The sequence below is a fragment of the Hylobates moloch genome, unplaced genomic scaffold (genome assembly GCF_009828535.3).
Source record: "Hylobates moloch isolate HMO894 unplaced genomic scaffold, HMol_V3 SCAFFOLD_29, whole genome shotgun sequence".
NCBI classification, from domain to species: domain Eukaryota; kingdom Metazoa; phylum Chordata; class Mammalia; order Primates; family Hylobatidae; genus Hylobates; species Hylobates moloch.
The window spans coordinates 2771010-2788890 of NW_026652304.1; the positions used below are offsets into that span (position 1 = coordinate 2771010).

Here is a 17881-nt window from a genome sequence, read left to right on the forward strand (position 1 = left end):
TCCAAATTATAATTATAATAATAAAATCACTGGAAAGAATAAATGATATGCAGAAAAATAAAGGTTCGGAGGGGTAAAAGGTTAACAGAGTGATGGGTGGAGGGGTGGTCAGAGGCCACGATGTTCAAGCAGAGACCAGAATGAAGTGAGGAAGCTATTGTCACCTGTACCAAGCATTTGGTAGAAGCAACAAATGCCAACACAAATCTTAATTAATAAATTAAGGTACTTACTCTTTTTCAATATAACACCATACAAATTCACTCTATTAGAATTTTCCCAAAGAAAAATAGGGAATAAATGATTCCTTGTCAAAAAATAAGTCAAGGCAAAGGTACTAAGAACACACATTGTGGAAAGAGAGCCTCTTCAATAAATAGCGCTGGGAAAACTGGATATCCACATGCAGAAGAATGAAACTCGGCCCTCATCGCTCACTTCTATAAAAATCAACTCAAAAGGAATTAAAGACTTAAATATAAGGTCTCAAACCATAAAACTAATAGAAGAAAACATAGGGGAAATGCTTCATGACATTGGTCTGGACAAGGTTTTTTTGGATAGGACCTCAACAAAATAGACAACGAAAGCAAAAATACACAAGTGGGATTATATCAAACTAAAACATTCTTCGTAGCAAAGCAAACAATCAACGAAGCAGAGACAACCTACAGAATGTGAGAAAAATATTTGCAAACTATGCGTCCGACAAGGGGTTAACATCCAGAATATATAAGGAACTCAAATAACCTAATAACAAAAAAACAAACAATTCAAATAAAAAATGGGCAAAAGACGTGAACAGACATCTCCCAAAGGACATACAAATGGCCTGCAGGTATATGACAAAACACTCAACATCATTAATTATCAGGGAAATGCAAATCAAAACCACGATGAGATATCAAGCTAGAATGGCTATTATCAAAAATGACAATAACAAATGCTGGGGAGGATATGTGGAAAGGGGAGCTCTTGTACACTGCTGGTGGGAATGCGGATTAATACAGCCATTAGAGAAAACAGAATGAAGATTTCTCACAAAATTAAAAAAACAACTACCATATGACCCAGCCATTCCCACCACTAGGTATATACGCACGGGAACTGAAACCGCTATGCTGAGAAGCCGTCTGCATTCCTGTGTTTATTACAGCACTATTCACAGTAGCCAAGAGATGGAACCAATCCAAGTGCCCACTAATGGAGGATAAAGAAAGTGTGGTTTGTATACACAATGGAATATCATTCAACCATAAAAAGGAACGAAATCCTGTCATTTGTGGCAACATGGATGAACTTGGAGGACATAACATGAAGTGAAATAAGCCAGGTGCAGAAAGGCAAATACCATAGGATGTCACTTACATGTGCAATCTAGGAAAGTTGATCTCATAGAAATAGAGAATAGAATGGTGGTTACCAGAGGCTGGAGAGGGATGGGGGAGGGGAAATCGGGAGAGGTTGGTCCATCGGTAGGTAAAAAGTTACATTTAGATAGGAGGAATAAATTCCAGTGTTCTATTACATAGTAGGGTGACTATAGCTAATGACAATGTATTGTATATTTCGAGACAGCTAGAAAAGATCTTGAAAGCTATCACCACAAAGAAATGATAAACGTTCTAGGTGATGAATGTAACTAACCTGATTTGATCATTACACAACATATGCAAGTACTGAAACACCACACTGTACCCTACACACGTGCACAATTATTATGTGTCAATTGTAAACAACAACAACAACGAAAATCAAGGGCTATTAATACCAGTGGCAAGGCCAGGTGAGGTGGCTCACACCTGTAATCCCAGCGCCGTGGGAGTCCAGGGAGGGCAGATCACCTGAGGTCAGGAGTTCAAAAACGGCCTGGCTAACATGGTGAAACCCTGTCACTACAAAAATGCAAAAGTTAGCTGGGCATAACGGCGGGTGCCTGTAATCCCAGCTATTTGGGAGGCTGAGCGGGGAGAATCACTTGAACATGAGAGGTGGAAGTTGCAGTGAGCGGAGATTGCGCCATTGTGCTCCAGCCTGGGTGACAGAGTGAGACTCCGTCTCAAAAAAAAAAAAAAAGAAAGAAAGAAAAGCAAATTCTGCTGCAGACAGTGGGTATTGTGCAAATGAACAACAACTTCCTTTGCATGCTGTCACTGCTGGTATCATAGGTATTTGTTACATATTTAACACTTCATATTTGTACCACGCTACAATGGCAAGTGTGGCAAACACTTATCACCCAGTATATAGTTTTCTTTCTCTCCTTAGTAATAAACTCTTGATTTTTAGCTTGCTAATAAATGATCTAAGGCTTCTTGGTATAAAAACTACACTTCCCAGCCTCCCTTGCAGTTGGCCAGGCAACTAGGTAGGGGACAACGGAATGGATGTAGAACTGTGACTTTCAGGAAATGTCTTTAAAGACAGCAGGGGCCTGTCTTTGTCCTTCCTTTTTCTTCTTGGTGACAATGAACTTTACCTAAGCCCTGTGATCCTGGAAAAGAGGGAAGGTTAACAAATCCCTGTACCTTCTGTGTACTGCAAAGAACTGCTCTTCTCCATAGGACTCAAATAAGACTCACCAATGCCCCCTTGTTTACATAGTACAAGGCCAGATACAAACTCTACAAATTCCCATTCTTTGTCTCACAAATGACTAGCAGACCTGCTGGGCCTCACTGATCAATCAGAACAAAGTGCTTGTTAACCAAACCACAAAGGTGGCAGAGCAGAGGGACAGGAGCCTGAGCTCCTACGACTTGGTGATGTCACCAACCAGGGACTGCCTACTTCCAAACTTTATTCACGTCCCAGAAAAATAGACTTCTAGGCAAGGCACAGTAGCTCACATCTGTAATCCCAGCACTTTGGGAGGCCGAAGAGGGTGGATCACTTGAGGTCAGGAGTTCAAGACCAGCCTGGCCAATATGGTGAAACCCCATCTCTACTAAAGATACGAAAATTAGCCGGGTGTGTTGGCACGCACCTATAATCCCAGCTACTCAGGAGGCTGAGGCAGGAGAATCGCTTGAACCTGGGAGGCGGAGGTTGCAGTGAGCCGAGATGGCATCATTGCACTCCAGCCTGGGCAACAAAAGTGAAATTCCATCTCAAAAAAAAAAAAAAAAGAGAGACAGAAATAAACTTGTATGTTATTTAAGATTCCATTATTTGAGGTTTTCCATCACATGGAGCCAGTAGGAAGAAAAGCTAACCACAGAAGGGCCAGGCCCTGGCACAGGGATCTGTGGCCCAAGGTCCAGCTTCCTCGCCTCAGCCTGACAATTTCCACGAGATGACGCTGCCACCGCAGCTGGCGAAACACAACCGAACTCAACAAGTCGCAGCTCAAGTCTTCGGTAGAAACATACAAATGACAAGGAACAAGGATATCATGAAGCATTTACCCTAGAGAAAAGAAGTGAAGTCTTCCCTCTAATATTCAGCCACAAGCAAAGGTTAGATCTGTCCCAGCCACCACTAAGAGACGCCAATGGGCCTATTAAGTCTCAAGAGGAAAGAAGAAGCAAGAGTTTAGAGCTCTGCCATTATTACCTCGGCTTCATTGCTATCTGGAGGGAGGCAAATGTGAGTGATGTTCAGACCAGCCTGAAAAAGGAACACAAGGTTATTCATCACTATAAGAGAATGTATTGTTAAAAGTTATAATGAATTTTTTAAAAGCAACAGTCCTCACCTCCTCAGCCAAATTCTGGTTGATTTCCTGCATCAAGTTGTCGTCACCTGCCTTAGGAGGGTAAAAACAACATAACAACATAAAAATAGCTTGAAAAGGCACAAAAGATAATCCAGAGATGAATTTTGTGATTACAGATGATCTAATTACAAAGATAATATGGAAGGTGCAGAAAAACAATCTTGCTGCTTCTAAAAAGGGACTCGGGGCCAGTATTTAACAGAGTAATTCCTCAGGCTTTAAATTATGTCACTTTTTTAAGGAAAATAATATCCCTCCTATTAGAAGACATATACAGTAACCTAGCCAGCTTTCCTCTCTAAAAATGAGGACACCGACTGGGCACAGTGGCTCATGCCTGTAATCCCAGCACTTTGGAAGGCTGAGGCGGTGGATTGCTTGAGCCCAGGAGTTCGAAACCAGCCTGGGCAACATGGTGAAACCCCATCTCTACAAAAAATACAAAAAATAGCAGGGCATGATGGTGCATGCCTGCAGTCCTAGCTACTCAGGAGGCTGAGGTGGGAGGATCGCTTGAGCCCAGGAGTTGGTCAAGGCCGCGGTGAGTCAAGATCATGCCACTGCACTCCAGCCCAGGCAACAAAGCAAGACCCCATCACAAAAAGAAGCCAAAAAATGGGGATACCAAAGGTAGGAGTTGAAATGGTTTGCCTTTAGATGGAAAGCCAGGGAGTCAGCAGATTCCCAGGAGGCCCGAGCCCTAATCTAATTTTCTTTCTATTGCTCTAACTTGCCTTTCTTTGTAACGAGATGTGGCTACAGATCCCAGAGAATGTAAGTAACTTGAGCACAGCTCTGTAATCCTGAAATACGCAGCACGATGGAACCAGAGGCTGCTATTTTGATACGCTAAGTGCATGCCAAGCCCCGTGGTAGCAGCCCAACTGTCGGGCTGTGTTTGCTTCCAGGCTTGGCTCACCTCGTTATTTCTCGGCACCTGCCATCACACAAGTGTGCCAAGCAGGATGGCAACTGGGGCCAACTGTGGCTCAGAACCAGGGGCTGCAGCCAAAAGAAGTATGTGGAATGCAAAGCCCTTTTGACGGGGTAATGACTTTTGTCCCATTAAGTTTATGGCAGGTTTTAAAAGATAGAGTAAAATGATTACCAAATATCCATGTTTCATCTAGCATCTCTGTCCATTGAAACAAAGTGCCACTTTTTTCCCCAGCACCTTCAAAATCACATTTGGTAAACATTTGTGAGCACACATGGACCACGATATATCCTGTGTAATGCAGTGCATGTAAGTGCCTACCTCCTAGACCTCTGAAAGCTACCCCCACCTCAGAGAGGAGAATTCACGAAAGCAGACACACTCAAGCAGGGCAGTACTTCACCCGTGACCCCAAAGAAGCAAAAGACCATAGAAAACAGCATTGCCAACTGAGCCCTCTCCTCTTTGGCAAGAAATGCAGCTGCTCTTTTGTATACAATCATTTTCTAAATTGAAAAGCATCCTAAAATAGCAGGACTGAACCTTGTTCTCGGCTTACCTGGATAATTGCAAGAACTGGCTTGAAGGCAGGGTTTTTTTCTTGCAATAAACTTAGAACTTCTTTTGAATTCTGAATGACTTCTCTACATTGAGAACGAAAAACAACATTGTGATTTCTTGGTTAACGAGTAGAAAGGACTGACAAAACACATTTTCTCAGAAAGTTCGTTCCTCCAAGTGAAAATAACTAGACCGCAGAAGGACGCACTCCACCTGTACACTGCGGAGGGGCTAGGCGGCGTAACAATGAAATCAAGACACTAACACAAGGTAAAATGTGGCAATCCAGTTTTTAAAATATGCAGAGGAAAACAAACTAGATGTTTATAATAATTTTCTAGGGGTGAATTTTTCTCTTGTATTTTCCAAGGTTACTATAATAAAAGCTTTGGGTTTCTACTTTAAATAATCGCTCTCCTCCACCATACTCCGCCGCCATCCTCCCAAAACCCTGAGTATGGGTCCATGGGGAAAGCAAATAAAGTGGGAAGAGGGAAGTGAAGACAGGGGATTGGGGGGTGAAGACGGGGGGCTCACTGTTGGACAAGAAGTGTCGAGCCAGGATAAATTCCAGGTCCTGGAATTTAAAGAAGGAATGAGGTAAGGAAGGAAGGGAAGGAGAGGAAAGTTCCAGAAACACTGGAGACCCACTTTGATAACACTATCAAAGCCTCCTAGGGAGACAGACAGAGAGCTTCTCAGTCCTCTGAGAATCCACAACATAGTCTGCACCTGTACCTCCTAAATGCCCAGCAGCAGCCACCTTCACCTCCTGCCTCTGAGGGAGGTGCCAGCCTGGGGAGAGGAAGCCTAGGTAAAAGTGGTAGAAGGCCTGGCATGGTGGCATGCACCTGTAGTCCCAGCGCTTTGAGAGGCCAAGGCAGGAGGATCGCTTGAGGCCAGGAGTTTAAGACCAGCCTGGGTAACCTAACGAGATCCCATCTCTATAAACAATTTAGCTGGGCGTGATGGCGCGTGACTGTGGTCCCAGATACTTGGGAGGCTGAAGCTGGAGGATTGCTTGAGCCCATGAGTTTGAGGCTGTAGTAAGCTATGACTGCACCACTGCACTCCAGCCTGCGTGGCAGAGCAAGACTCAATTTCTTTTTAAAAAGAGAAAAAAAAAAAAAATCCAGGCGTGGTGGCTCATGACTGTAATCCCAGCACTTTGGGAGGCTGAGGCGGGCAGATCACAAGGTCAGGATTTCAAGACTACCCTGGCCAATATGGTGAAACCCCGTCTCTACCAGAAATACAAAAATTAGTCGGGTGTGGTGGCAGGTGCCTGTAATCCCAGCTAATTGGGAGGCTGAGGCAGGAGAATCGCTTGAACCTGGGAGGCAGAGGTTGCAGCGAGCCGAGATCATGCCACTGCACTCCAGCCGGGGCAACAGAGCAAGACTCTGTCTCAAAAAAAAAAAAAAAAGAAAAACAAAGTGTTAGGAGCTCAGCTTTTTCTGGAACCTTCTGGGATGAGTGACTGCAGAGGCTACCTTCACCGCCACCCTATGATATGTTCTCAGCAGCACATGAGCACTGGGAGCTTGCTTTTCCCCCTCTCACAACAGACCAAAGGCGCAGCCACAGCAGCCCCCAGGCTTCAGTGCTAAGACCACCTTTTCATTTTGTTTTCAGTCTCTGACAGGGTCTTGCACCGCACCTAACAAAAATGCAGGGTGAAGAAGTTCCAGCCAATGCCATCCACAGTACATTGCCAAGAGCAGAAAGGCATCGGGAAGCTTCCCCCAGTTTTCAGAGAGACACAGCTGCCAAATGGAACCGGAGGCACTGCAGTGCCCAGGCGGGGCTTTAGAGGGGAGAGCTGCTCAGACTCACAACCAGGACCACCTTTCTACTACCAGCTGGGCTGGAACAGATGGACTGGGTGCAGGCAACTGTCTATAACCTGGGAACATTTCAGTTAGTTTTGTTTGGAAACACTTGGGATAAAGCTACTTCATTCTCAGGGAATTAATTGTATTATTGTGCTGAATAAATGTGACCATATGGGAAAGTTTACAAATCACCTTACAAATAAGTACTAAAATCCATACATCCAATAATGGGTGACTGAGGCCCATATGCCGCACTCTTTCCAGCCTGTCGTGACTGTTAATTTGGCTATGCTGGGTTCTTATTTTTGTCTGGGTCCAGGAAAGCACTGGAGTGTGGGACCCAAGCGGCTCATCGTATGAGGATCACTGGAGAGTTTGGTAAAAATAAAGGTTCCAGGCCAGGTGCAGTGGCTCACACCTATAATCCCAGTACTTCAGGAGGCCAAGGTGAAATGGATCACTTGAGGTCAGGAGTTCGAGACCATCCTGGCCAATATGGTGAAACCCCATCTCTAGTAAAAATACAAAAATTAGCCAGGCGTGGTGGTGCACATCTGTAATCCCAGCTACTCAGGAGGCTGAGGCAGGAGAATCACTTGAACCCAGGAGGCAGAGGCTGCAGTGAGCCAAGATCATGCCACTGCACTCCAGCTGGGTGACAGAGCGAGACTCTGTCTCAAAAAAAAAAATAATGGTTCCAGTGTTTCACCCTAGAAAGCCTGATTCAATGTGTCTCAGTGGAGCCTAGAAATGCGCATTTTTAAGAGAGTCCAGGTAGTTCTGAGACACTAAGTGGAAATACGGCCCAGGACTGGTACTGGGCATTTCATTTACTAGCATGGGCAAGTCTCTAAGAGCCTCAGTTTCCTCATCTGTAAAACAGGTATACTACAGTGGCTCTTTCCCCTTTTTCTTATAAATGTACGTTTGTTTTTTTTCTGTGCCCCAAAGCTACCCTTAAACACTGAAAACATTCATACTAATAGCAATAATTTTCTCAGAAACATTCATAGTCTTGATCCATTCATAGTTGATGAAAGGAATATTTCTTTTTATTTTTTTGAGACAGAGTCTCACTCTGTTGCCAGGCTGGAGGGCAGTGGCATGATCTCGGCTCACTGCAACCTCCACCTCCCAGGTTCAAGCGATTCTCCTGCCTCAGTCTCCCGAGTAGCTGGGACTACAGGTGCACACCACCACGTCCCACTAATTTTTGTATTTTTACTAGAGACAGGATTTCACCATGTTGGCCAGGGTGGTCTCCATCTCTTGACCTCGTGATCCGCCCACCTTGGCCTCCCAAAGTGCTGGAATTACAGGGGTGAGCCACCTCGCCGGGCTAAAAGGAACACTTGTATAGGTAAGTTGGCAATCATCAAAAAGTAATTAGAGTTTTAAAATAGTTGGGGATGGGGGCTGGGTGCAGTGGCTCATGCCTGTAATCCCAGCACTTTGGGAGGCTGAGGTGAGAGGATCACTTGAGCTCAGGAGTTCAAGGCCAGCCTGGGCAAGATAGCAAGACCTGGTCTCTACCAAAAAAAAAAAAAAAAAAAAAAAAAAAAAAGTTGGGGGGTGGATGTGGATAGAAAAAAAATACAGGCATACAACATTTTTTGTGCTTTGCTTTATTGCAATTTATAGATGCTGTGTTTTTCTACAAATTGAAAGTTTGTGGCAACCTGTGTTTTAAGTCTATGGGAGTCATTTTTCCAATGGCATCTGCTCACTTTGTGTCACATTTTGATAATTCTTGCAATATTTCAAACTTTTTCATTTTTAGTATGTTTGTTATGGTGATGTGTGATTGACGATCTTTGATGTTACTATTGTAATTGTGTTGGCCAAACCGTGGCCATGATGGTTCATGATGGTGTGTGTTCTGACTGCTTCACTGGACTGGCTGTTCCCCCTTCTCTCTCCCTCTCCTCTGGCTTCCCTATTCCCTGAGAAACAACAATATTGAAATTAGGACAATTAGTAACTACAGTGGCCTCTAAGTGTTCAAGTGAAGACCTGCAGGTCTCTCACTTTAAATAAAAACCCAGAAATAATTAAACTTTGTGAGGAGGGTGTGTTGAAAGCCAAGACAGGTCAAAAGCTAGGCCTCTTGTGCTAAACAGTTAGCCAAGCTGTGAATGCAAAGGAAAAGCTATTGAAGAAATTTAAAAGTGCTACTCCCATGGACACACAAATGATAAGAAAACAGCCTTATTAGGTTGGGAGCAACGGCTCACGCCTGTAATCCTAGCACTTTGGGAGGCCGAGGCAGGCGGATCACGAGGTCAGGAGTTGGAGACCAGCCTGGCCAACATAGTGAAACCCTGTCTCTACTAAAAATAAAAAAATTAGCAGGGCATAGTGGTGCATGCCTATAATCCCAGCTACTCGGGAGGCTGAAGCAGGAGAATTTATTGAACCCAGGAGGCACAGTTTGCAGTGAGCGGAGATCGCGCCACTGCACTCCAGCCTGGGTGAAAGAGTGAGACTCTGTCTCAAAAAATAAAATAAAATAAAATAAAATGACAACAAAGGATTTATAAGATTACAGTAATTAGGCCAGGCACGGTGACTCACACCTGTAATCCCAACAATTTGGGAGGCCGAAGCAGGCAGATCACGAGGTCAGGAGTTCGATACCAGCCTGGCCAATACGGTGAAACCCCGTCTCTACTAAAAATACAAAAAAATTAGCTGGGCGTGGTGGCGGGCACCTGTAGTCCCAGCTACTCAGGAGGCTGAGGCAGGAGAATCACTTGAACCTGAGAGGCGGAGGTGGCAGTGAGCCAAGATCGTGGCACTGCAGTCCAGCCAGGGCGACAGAGCAAGACTCCGTCTCAAAAAAAAAAAAAAAAAAAAGATTACAGTAGTTGATATCAAGTACTTGGTAAAGCAGTTGCAGGGTTTGAGAGGATTGACGCCCATTTTGAAAGAAGTCCTACTGTGGGTAAAATGTTACCATTTTCTCTGTAGCACTGCTACAGAGAAATATTCCACAAAAGGAGGAGTTCCATCAATGCAGCAAACCGCATTGTCTTACTTTAAGAAACTGCCACAGCCACCCTAACCTTTAGCAGTCACCCTGATCAGTCAATAACCATCAACATCTAGGCACAATCCTCCACCAGACCACTGGCATTTCTCGGCAATAAAGTATTTGAAAATTAAGGTATATATATATATATGTTTTTTGGGTGTTTTTTTTTTTTTTTTTTTTTTTTTTTTTTATGGAGTCTCGCTCTGTTTCCCAGGCTGGAATGCAGTGGCTCACCACAACCTCCGCCTTCCCACAACCTCCACCTCCCGGGTTCAAGCGATTCTCCTGCCTCAGCCTCCCAAGTAGCTGGGACTACAGGGGCACACCACCATGCCTGGCTAATGTTTGTATTTTTAGTAGTGATGCAGTTTTACTATGTTGGCCAGGCTGGTCTCGAACTCCTGACCTCGTGATCCACCCGCTTCAGCCTCCCAAAGTGCTGGGATTACAGTCATGAGCCACCACGCCCGGCCTTATATATGGGTTTTTGTTTTTTTTTTAGACAAAATGCTATTGCATACTCAATAGGCTACAGTATTGTCTAAACATAACTTTTTTTTTTTTTCCAGGAAAAATAACTTTATTTGAATAGGACCCAAGACAGCATATTGGGCTAGGGAGGAGAGGTAAGGTTCTAAAACGGCAGTCAAAGCTCATCGACCAAATGGACTCTACTTCCCAGCAACCTTGCAGTTAGTGCAACCAACAATAGGCCTGCTGGGGAATGTATTTGCCACTAAATTCCCCGAGTATGCCAACATTACAAAAAAGATAGAGGCTTTTCATCATAATTAAATTTCCACAAACCTCCCCAATCACAAGTATTATAAGCAGAAGTAAAAAATCACATTTTACAGATCTCAAACTTGTCTTCAACATTTAGTTCATCATCTTCAAAAAATAGCTCCCCTGCCTAATTCATTAGCAATATGATCTATCCAAGCAGCAACAAGATGGCCAGGCCATGGCAATCCTCTTCCCATTTCCCCTAGCCACTCAGGGCTCAACAGCAGGGTGAGGCTCAGGTTGAGGAGGGGTGCGGGGGACCACAAGGGCTACATTCCCCCAGTACAACATGGCATCTGAAAGCTTGATGGGAGAGCAGAACTGGTGAGACTTGAGGGAAGGGTCCAGGGCCTGTATTCAGTCAGAATCACTGCTGGAAGAGGAGGAGGAATGCTTGCCATGATTGTGGTGCTTGTGCATCTTTTCATGAGCTTTCTTCATTTTCTTCTGCATCTCCTTGTCCACTATCACTGCTGGTCCGACCATGCCAGGAGCCAAGGGATTCATAGGAGGGATTCCAGGGGCAGGCGGTGGGTATGGAGGAGGGTAGGGACCCGAGGGTTGGCATCCTGGATACCCTGGCTGTGGCACACGATGAGGGGGCCCACCTGGGGGGAAAGCTGGATTGCCATGGGGAGCTCCTGGGGGAGGAGGACAGGGGCCTGGGGGAAAGGGTGGGTTAATAGGTGGTGGGTGGGCAGGATTGGAACCTCCAGGGCACCCAATATCGGGGGGATATGGATTTGGCCCTGGCTGCCCGGCATTGGGATTCCACATAAACATAAGTTTTGTATGCACTGGGAAACTACAAAATTTGTATGACTCGTTTTACTGCGACATTCCCCTTATTGCAGTGGTCTGCAACTGAACCCACAATATCTTAGGGGTGCCTGTACAGGTGTTTAAAGGAGTTCAATGCTATTACCACCCACGCTAATAAAACAAAATAGGTTCATGCTCCCTACAACTTGTTATATGTGTAATGTTTCATTCTTTGGGGTTACTCTTTCCTACAGTGATAAAGCAAGCAAGAAAGAAAAAGGAGTCAGTCATTAGGCTCAATAAATCCAAAAAGTAACATAAATGTTTCTAATCAGAGATTTTCATGTCCTTGGGGGAGAAAAACGGCCTTGTGAGCTTCCACTTTGATTGAGGACAGTGGGAAGGAATGTGAGCTCTCTAGCTAGGTTACCAAGTGTAGCTAAAACTCAGAATTAAGCCATCAGCAGCAGCTTTGTTATTTTCACCATTACTGTGACTATTATACAGAATGTATTATATTACTGGCCGGGGCAGTGGCTCATGCCTGTAATCCCAACACTTTGGGAGGCCAAGGTGGGTGGATCACTTGAGGTTAGGAGTTGGAGACTAGCCTGGCCAACATGGTGAAACCCTGTCTCTACTAAAAATACAAAAATTAGCTGGGTGTGGTGGTGCCTGCCTGCAATCCCAGCTACTTGGGAGGCTGAGGGATTATGGTCATCTAGTCCCATCACCAGGAACAACAGGTCACTATGCTTTTGAGGGAGCTCATTCTTTAACTTTTCTGACCTAATACACTTCGGCTCCTGGATGTCTATTCCAGGTGACTTCTAGCCGACTCACGCCCCCACCCACTTTGCTCCAATCCTCAGGGAATCAATTCAGGGCTAGAGAGTTTTAGTAAACCATGCACATAACTCAGTTGAAAGGTACAATATAGCCAGGCGTGGTGGCTCATGCCTGCAATCTCAGCACTTTGGGAGGCTGAGGCAGCAGGATCACTTGAGACCAGCCTGGCCAATATAGTGAGACTTCATCTCTACAAAAATAAAATTGCAGCCATAAAAAAGGATGAATTCATGTCCTCTGCAGGGACATGGAAGAAGCTGGAAATCATCATCCTCAGCAAACTAACACAGGAACAGAAACCAAACACCGCATGTTCTCACTCCTAAGTGAGAGTTGAACAATGAGAACACATGGACCCAGGGAGGGGAACATCACACACTGGGGTCTGTCGGGGGTGGGGGGGCAAGGGGAGGGAGAGCATTAGGACAAATACCTAATGCATGTGGGGCTTATAACCTAGATGATGGGTTGATAGGTGTAGCGAACCACCATGGCACACGTATACCTATGTAACAAACCTGCACGTTCAGCACGTTTCCCAGAACTTAAAGTAAAATAAAAAAATAAAAATAAAAAAGTTATGTTTACCCTATACTGCCATCTATTAAGTGTGTGAAAGCATTATGTCTAAAAAATGTACATATCTTAATTAAAAATACTTAATTGCAAAAATAAAAAATAAAAAGGTCTCACTCCATTGCCCAGGCTGGAGTGCAGTAGCACAATCTCTGCTCGCTGTAGCCTTGACCTCCTGGGCTCAAGTGATCCTCCTGCCTCAGCCTTCTGAGTAGCTGGAACTACAGGCACGTGCCCTGCCCAGTTAATTTTTAAAAATTTTTTATAGAGATGGGTGTCTCACTATGTTGCCCAGGCTGGTCTTGAATTCCTGGGAATGCGATCATCCCACTTTGGCCTCTCAAAGTGCTGGGATTACAGGCATGAACCATGGTGCCTGGCCTAAATTTGTCTTTTCTCTTGTTATAAATGTACCTACTAATAATTTTGATTTTGCCTCTAGGCTCACTAAACCTAAAATATTTACTATCCGGCCCATTATATAAAAAGTCTGTGGACCCCTGGCTTAGTGAATTGTAAAAATATTGCTGGGTGTGGTGGCTCACACCTGTAATCCCAGCACTTTGGGAGGCTGAGGCAGGCAGATCACGAAGTCAGGAGTTTGAGACCAGCCTGGCCAACATGGTGAAACCCCGTCTCTACTAAAAACACAAAATAAGCCAGGCGTGGTGGTGCGAGCCTGGAATCCCAGCTACTCAGGAGGCTGAGGCAGGAGAATCGCTTGAACCTGGTAGGCATAGGTTGCAGTGAGCCGAGATCGCGCCACTGCACCCCAACCTGGGCGAGAGTGAGATTCTGTCTCAAAAAAAAAAAAAAAAATTAATAGCCACCATTTGTTGAAGGACTTGTATGTGACAGTCCTGGGCTACGTATTTTGCATGTGTTCTCTCACATAATTGTTTCCATAACCCCTTGAGGTAGGTACTGTTACTCCTCCCATTTTCCTGAAGGAATTGAGTTTGGGGAGCCCAGTGCAGGCCCTAAAGCCCCCTACTAACCTCTTTACTCATCTCTAAGGCAGTGATGGCTTTAAACCTAAAAGTATGCATGAATAGTCCAGGCACGGTGGGTCACGCCTGTAATCCCAACACTTTGGGAGGCCAAGGCAGTCGGATCACCTGAGGTCAGGAGTTTGAAACCGCCCTGGCCAACATGGTGAGACATCCTGTCTCTACTCAAAATACAAAAATTAGCCAGGCGTGGTGGCACGCTCCTGTAATCCCAGCTACTCGGGAGGCTGAGGCAGGGGAATCGCCTGAACCTGGGAGGCAGAGGTTGCAGTGAGCCAAGATCATGCCATTGCACTCCAGCCTGGGTGACAGAGCGAGACTCCGTCTCAAAAAAAAAAAAAAAAAAAAAGAATTATGTATGAATAAAACCCACAGATGACCCCAAATCTTGAAGCATTCCTTGTGTAACCATTCCACAAGTGCCTATTACATTCTGGGCACTCTCTCCAGGACTTAGGATATAGCACCGAAGAGACAGCTGTCTCATGAAGCTCATATTCCAGGTGGGTGAGACAGACAAGAAATGAGCAAAGGAGGAAGTTTCAGGTAATAATCAGTGTTATATAGAAAATAAAACAGCATGACAGGAGGGTTTTTTTTTTTTTGCCGCCTATCCTGGCCTCAGACTCTAACCGGTAAGATGAGTCTCAGCAACGTCTCTAACGGTAAGATGAGTCTCAGCAACGTGCAGGTTAAAACCTAATGACCTGACGTGTAATTAATTCCAGCGCTTTGGGGGCAGGGATGATGGCTTGAACCCAGGAGTTCCAGACCAGCCTGGGTAACAGAGTGGGGCCCTGTCTCTACGAAAAAAATAAAATTATCCGGGCATGGTAGCGCACACCTGTGATCCCAGTTACTCTGGAGGCTAAGGCGGGAGGATCGCTTGAGCCCAGGAGGCGGAGGCTGCAGTGAGCCGAAATGGCACCACTGAACTCCAGCCTGAGCAACAAAGCGAGACTCCATTTCTAGAAGAAAAAGAAGACAGAGAACAAGGCAAACTAAATAAATGGCCCCTTAAAATCATCCGCTACATAATAAAGAGCCTAGGAAACGTATTTTACTACTGAGACAGGGGAGAAGGGGAGTGGGGAGGAAAATGGGAGAGCAGAGGGAGGAAGGAAAGGCAGAGAGAAAGGCAAGCAGGCAATGACTAAGAAAGAAGGCTAGAAGGAAAGGGAAGAGGATGTGAATGGAGAAGGTGGTCCGCTGGCCGGGGAAACCGCGTTCTGGAACTCGTTCCTAATCCCAGTTCCGAGGGAGGCGGAAGAGGCTTTCTCGCCACCTCCAGGTTGTCCCGAGGGGCTCGCCCTGCAAGGCCTGAGACCTGGGCGCCCCTCTTGGCGAGGGCGGGAAAGGCTGGGGCCCAGGGACGGGGACCGGGACGGGAAAGGCCCGGCCCGGGGCTCCCAGTTCGCTCTGGGCCCGCAGAGAACCCTGCAAACCCAGCTCCCCGGGGACTCCGTGCGCGCTGCGCGGCGGAGCTGGAAACCCGCGCTGAGACCTCTCGGATTCCCCCAGCGGCTGTCCCGGGGGCCCGGCTCCACCTTTGCCGTTCCGGGAAAAGCGGACGTCAGCCACAGACCCCAGCCCAGGGGGCGGCGCGCGGGGAAGGGCGCACAACACCAGGGAGCTTCGGGCGGGCGGCGCTGGGCCCGAGCCCGCCTCTCCCGAGCTCCGCATGCCCGCCCCGAACCCCGGGCCAGCAGGCGCGCCGAGCCGCAGCCCCGCCCTCCTCCTGCTCCTCGCCCCCTCCCCCGGTTTCCGCCCTAGCCGCACCGCCCCTTTACCGTCTGGGTCGCGCCCGGCGCGATTGCATCAGAGCCGGCGGCCGGCTGCGCACGTGGAGCCGGGCGTGCGGTCCGTGCCGCTAGGCGCCCATCGGGGATGCCCACGCCCACCTGCGCTGCAGGCCCGGTCGGGTCCTGGATCCCCCGTTCTCCGCCAGCGCGCCCGGCCGCAGTCCCCAAGCCCGCGTTTCCCGACACACCGCCCGGCGCCCCTAACGAGTTGGCACCAAACACTCGCAGCCCCGCGCCCCGCTCCCCACGGCGGCCCCGGGCGCTCCGCCCCAGGATCGGGGCCGCAGCCGCTAGAGACCTGGGCCAGGGCCAGACCCGACACTCACCTGACGATGGAGTCCCGCGCCGCGGGCGTTCGGCCGCCGGGGCTGCAGCTGCTCCGGGCCTGGCCATCCTGCGGCCGCCGTTGTCCAAGCAGGCCCTCCCCGCCACCGCCGCCGCCTCCGCCGCCGCCGCTGCTAGCGCGACAGGGCACACGGAGGCGGCGCGGCGGGCCCGGAGGCTGGGGCGGGCGGCGGAGCTGGCGCAGGACGAGCGGCAGACGCGTGCCCATGGCGCGACGGCTGGTTCTCAGGGGACACGGAGCTGCGGCTGCCGAGGGCGGCGGGGCGCGTGCCGGGGGAGCCGGCGGCGGCGGGAAGGACCTGGCGCTTCCTCCTGGTCCGCAGGGGCCCCTAGGGGGCACTGCACCCGGCGGCCGTGACGTGCGGAGGGCGGGGGCCTGCGAGCTGCCGGCCGGGATGTCACGGCTTCGGGCACTTTCGTTTGGTAAGCTGTACCACACAGAGGGTGGGGTGCGGAGTGGGACTCAGACCCTGCCCTGAGTCTCAGCCTCCCTCCCTTCAGCCTGAAAGGCCGAGGTGACCCTTGGTATTCAGGGCGCCAAGTTTAGACGGGAGGGCTTGGGTTTGTACTGGAGGTGGCCTGAGGATAAGAGGCTTTGTAACCTTAGGCAGGGGCACTTAATCTCGGTGAGCTTGCGGGGCTTCGTCAGTACCACAGAGATAACAATGCTCTTCTTAAAACCTTAAAAGGATTTTATAGTCCTGATTGGTTCCAGGGCCCCTCCAGGGGACCCAGGTCCACAGATGCTCAAGTCCTTGGTAAAAAAAAAAAAAAAAAAAAAATAGTGTTTGCATGTCACCTACACACATCTTCCCATCATAAACTTTAGTTCATCTCCACATTCCCTAAATCCTCACCTAACATCGTGGAGGGGTTCTTGGAAACTGAAACTTTAAGCCAAATGACTAAGGAAACCAGTTTGACCACAGGCTGATTGATATGAGTGAAGTTCCTACAGCATATCTGTGGTCACAAAATCGCCCCTAAACTTCTAAATAAAGACCAAAACACTTCTAATATTAAACATTGAAATAAGTGTGAGCCATGCATATATTTAATAGCTCACGCCTATAATCCCAGCACTTTGGGAGGCTGAGGTGGGCAGATCACTTGAGGCCAGGAGTTCAAGACCAGCTTGGCCAACATGGCGAAACCCCATCTCTACTAAAAATACAGAAAATTGGCTGGGTGTGGTGGTGCGCGCCTGTATTCCCAGCTACTCAGGAGGCTGAGGCAGGAGAATCGCTTGAACCCAGGAGACAGAGGTTGCAGTGAGCCGAGATCATGTCACTGTACTCTAGCCTGGGCGACAGAGCACAGCTCTGTCTCAAAGAAAAAGTTTTGTTAAACACCCCCTATCCCCTCTCCCTTAGAGAAAAATAAAGATTAATAAAAGTGAGATCATTTTTACCGGCTTATTCCAACTCAGGGCACCTCACAGGGCGCGCTCACACACACCCACACTCACACTCGGACCATGTAGATGCACCAATTCACCTAAAGTGCACTGCACGGCTTTGGGATGTGACAGGACACTAGAAGACAGAGAGAAAATCCACATAGACATGGATAAAACGTGACAGTGGACCCAGTCAGAAATCTTTTTTTTTCTCATCATTATAAGAAAACCACTGAGCAAAATGATGAAATGATGTTATTCCAGGAC

The 17881-nt window shown here is 47.5% G+C and overlaps 2 protein-coding genes across 3 annotated transcripts in view; both read right to left on the minus strand.

Moving 5' to 3' along the window:
• Positions 1-16578, minus strand: part of LOC116463240 (monofunctional C1-tetrahydrofolate synthase, mitochondrial) — a 237696-nt gene extending 221118 nt beyond the window's left edge. Inside the window, exons 1-4 of one of the 2 annotated variants that reach the window (XM_032146268.2) lie at positions 16197-16578; positions 5215-5299; positions 3698-3748; positions 3556-3609 (exon numbers count right to left, since the gene is read on the minus strand). In XM_032146268.2, the coding sequence (XP_032002159.1) occupies positions 3556-3609; positions 3698-3748; positions 5215-5299; positions 16197-16423 (417 nt within the window). In that variant the 5' untranslated portion in view covers positions 16424-16578. Of the gene's footprint in view, positions 1-3555; positions 3610-3697; positions 3749-4448; positions 4470-5214; positions 5300-16196 lie in introns of those variants that run through there. The other variant, XM_058434521.1, reaches the window with a different exon arrangement.
• Positions 10651-12078, minus strand: LOC116463242 (proline-rich protein 13-like). The gene has a single exon (XM_032754148.2). It carries the CDS (start codon positions 11652-11654, stop codon positions 11229-11231), a length of 426 nt encoding a protein of 141 aa, XP_032610039.1. The 5' UTR covers positions 11655-12078; the 3' UTR covers positions 10651-11228.
• Positions 16579-17881: the final 1303 nt, after the last annotated feature.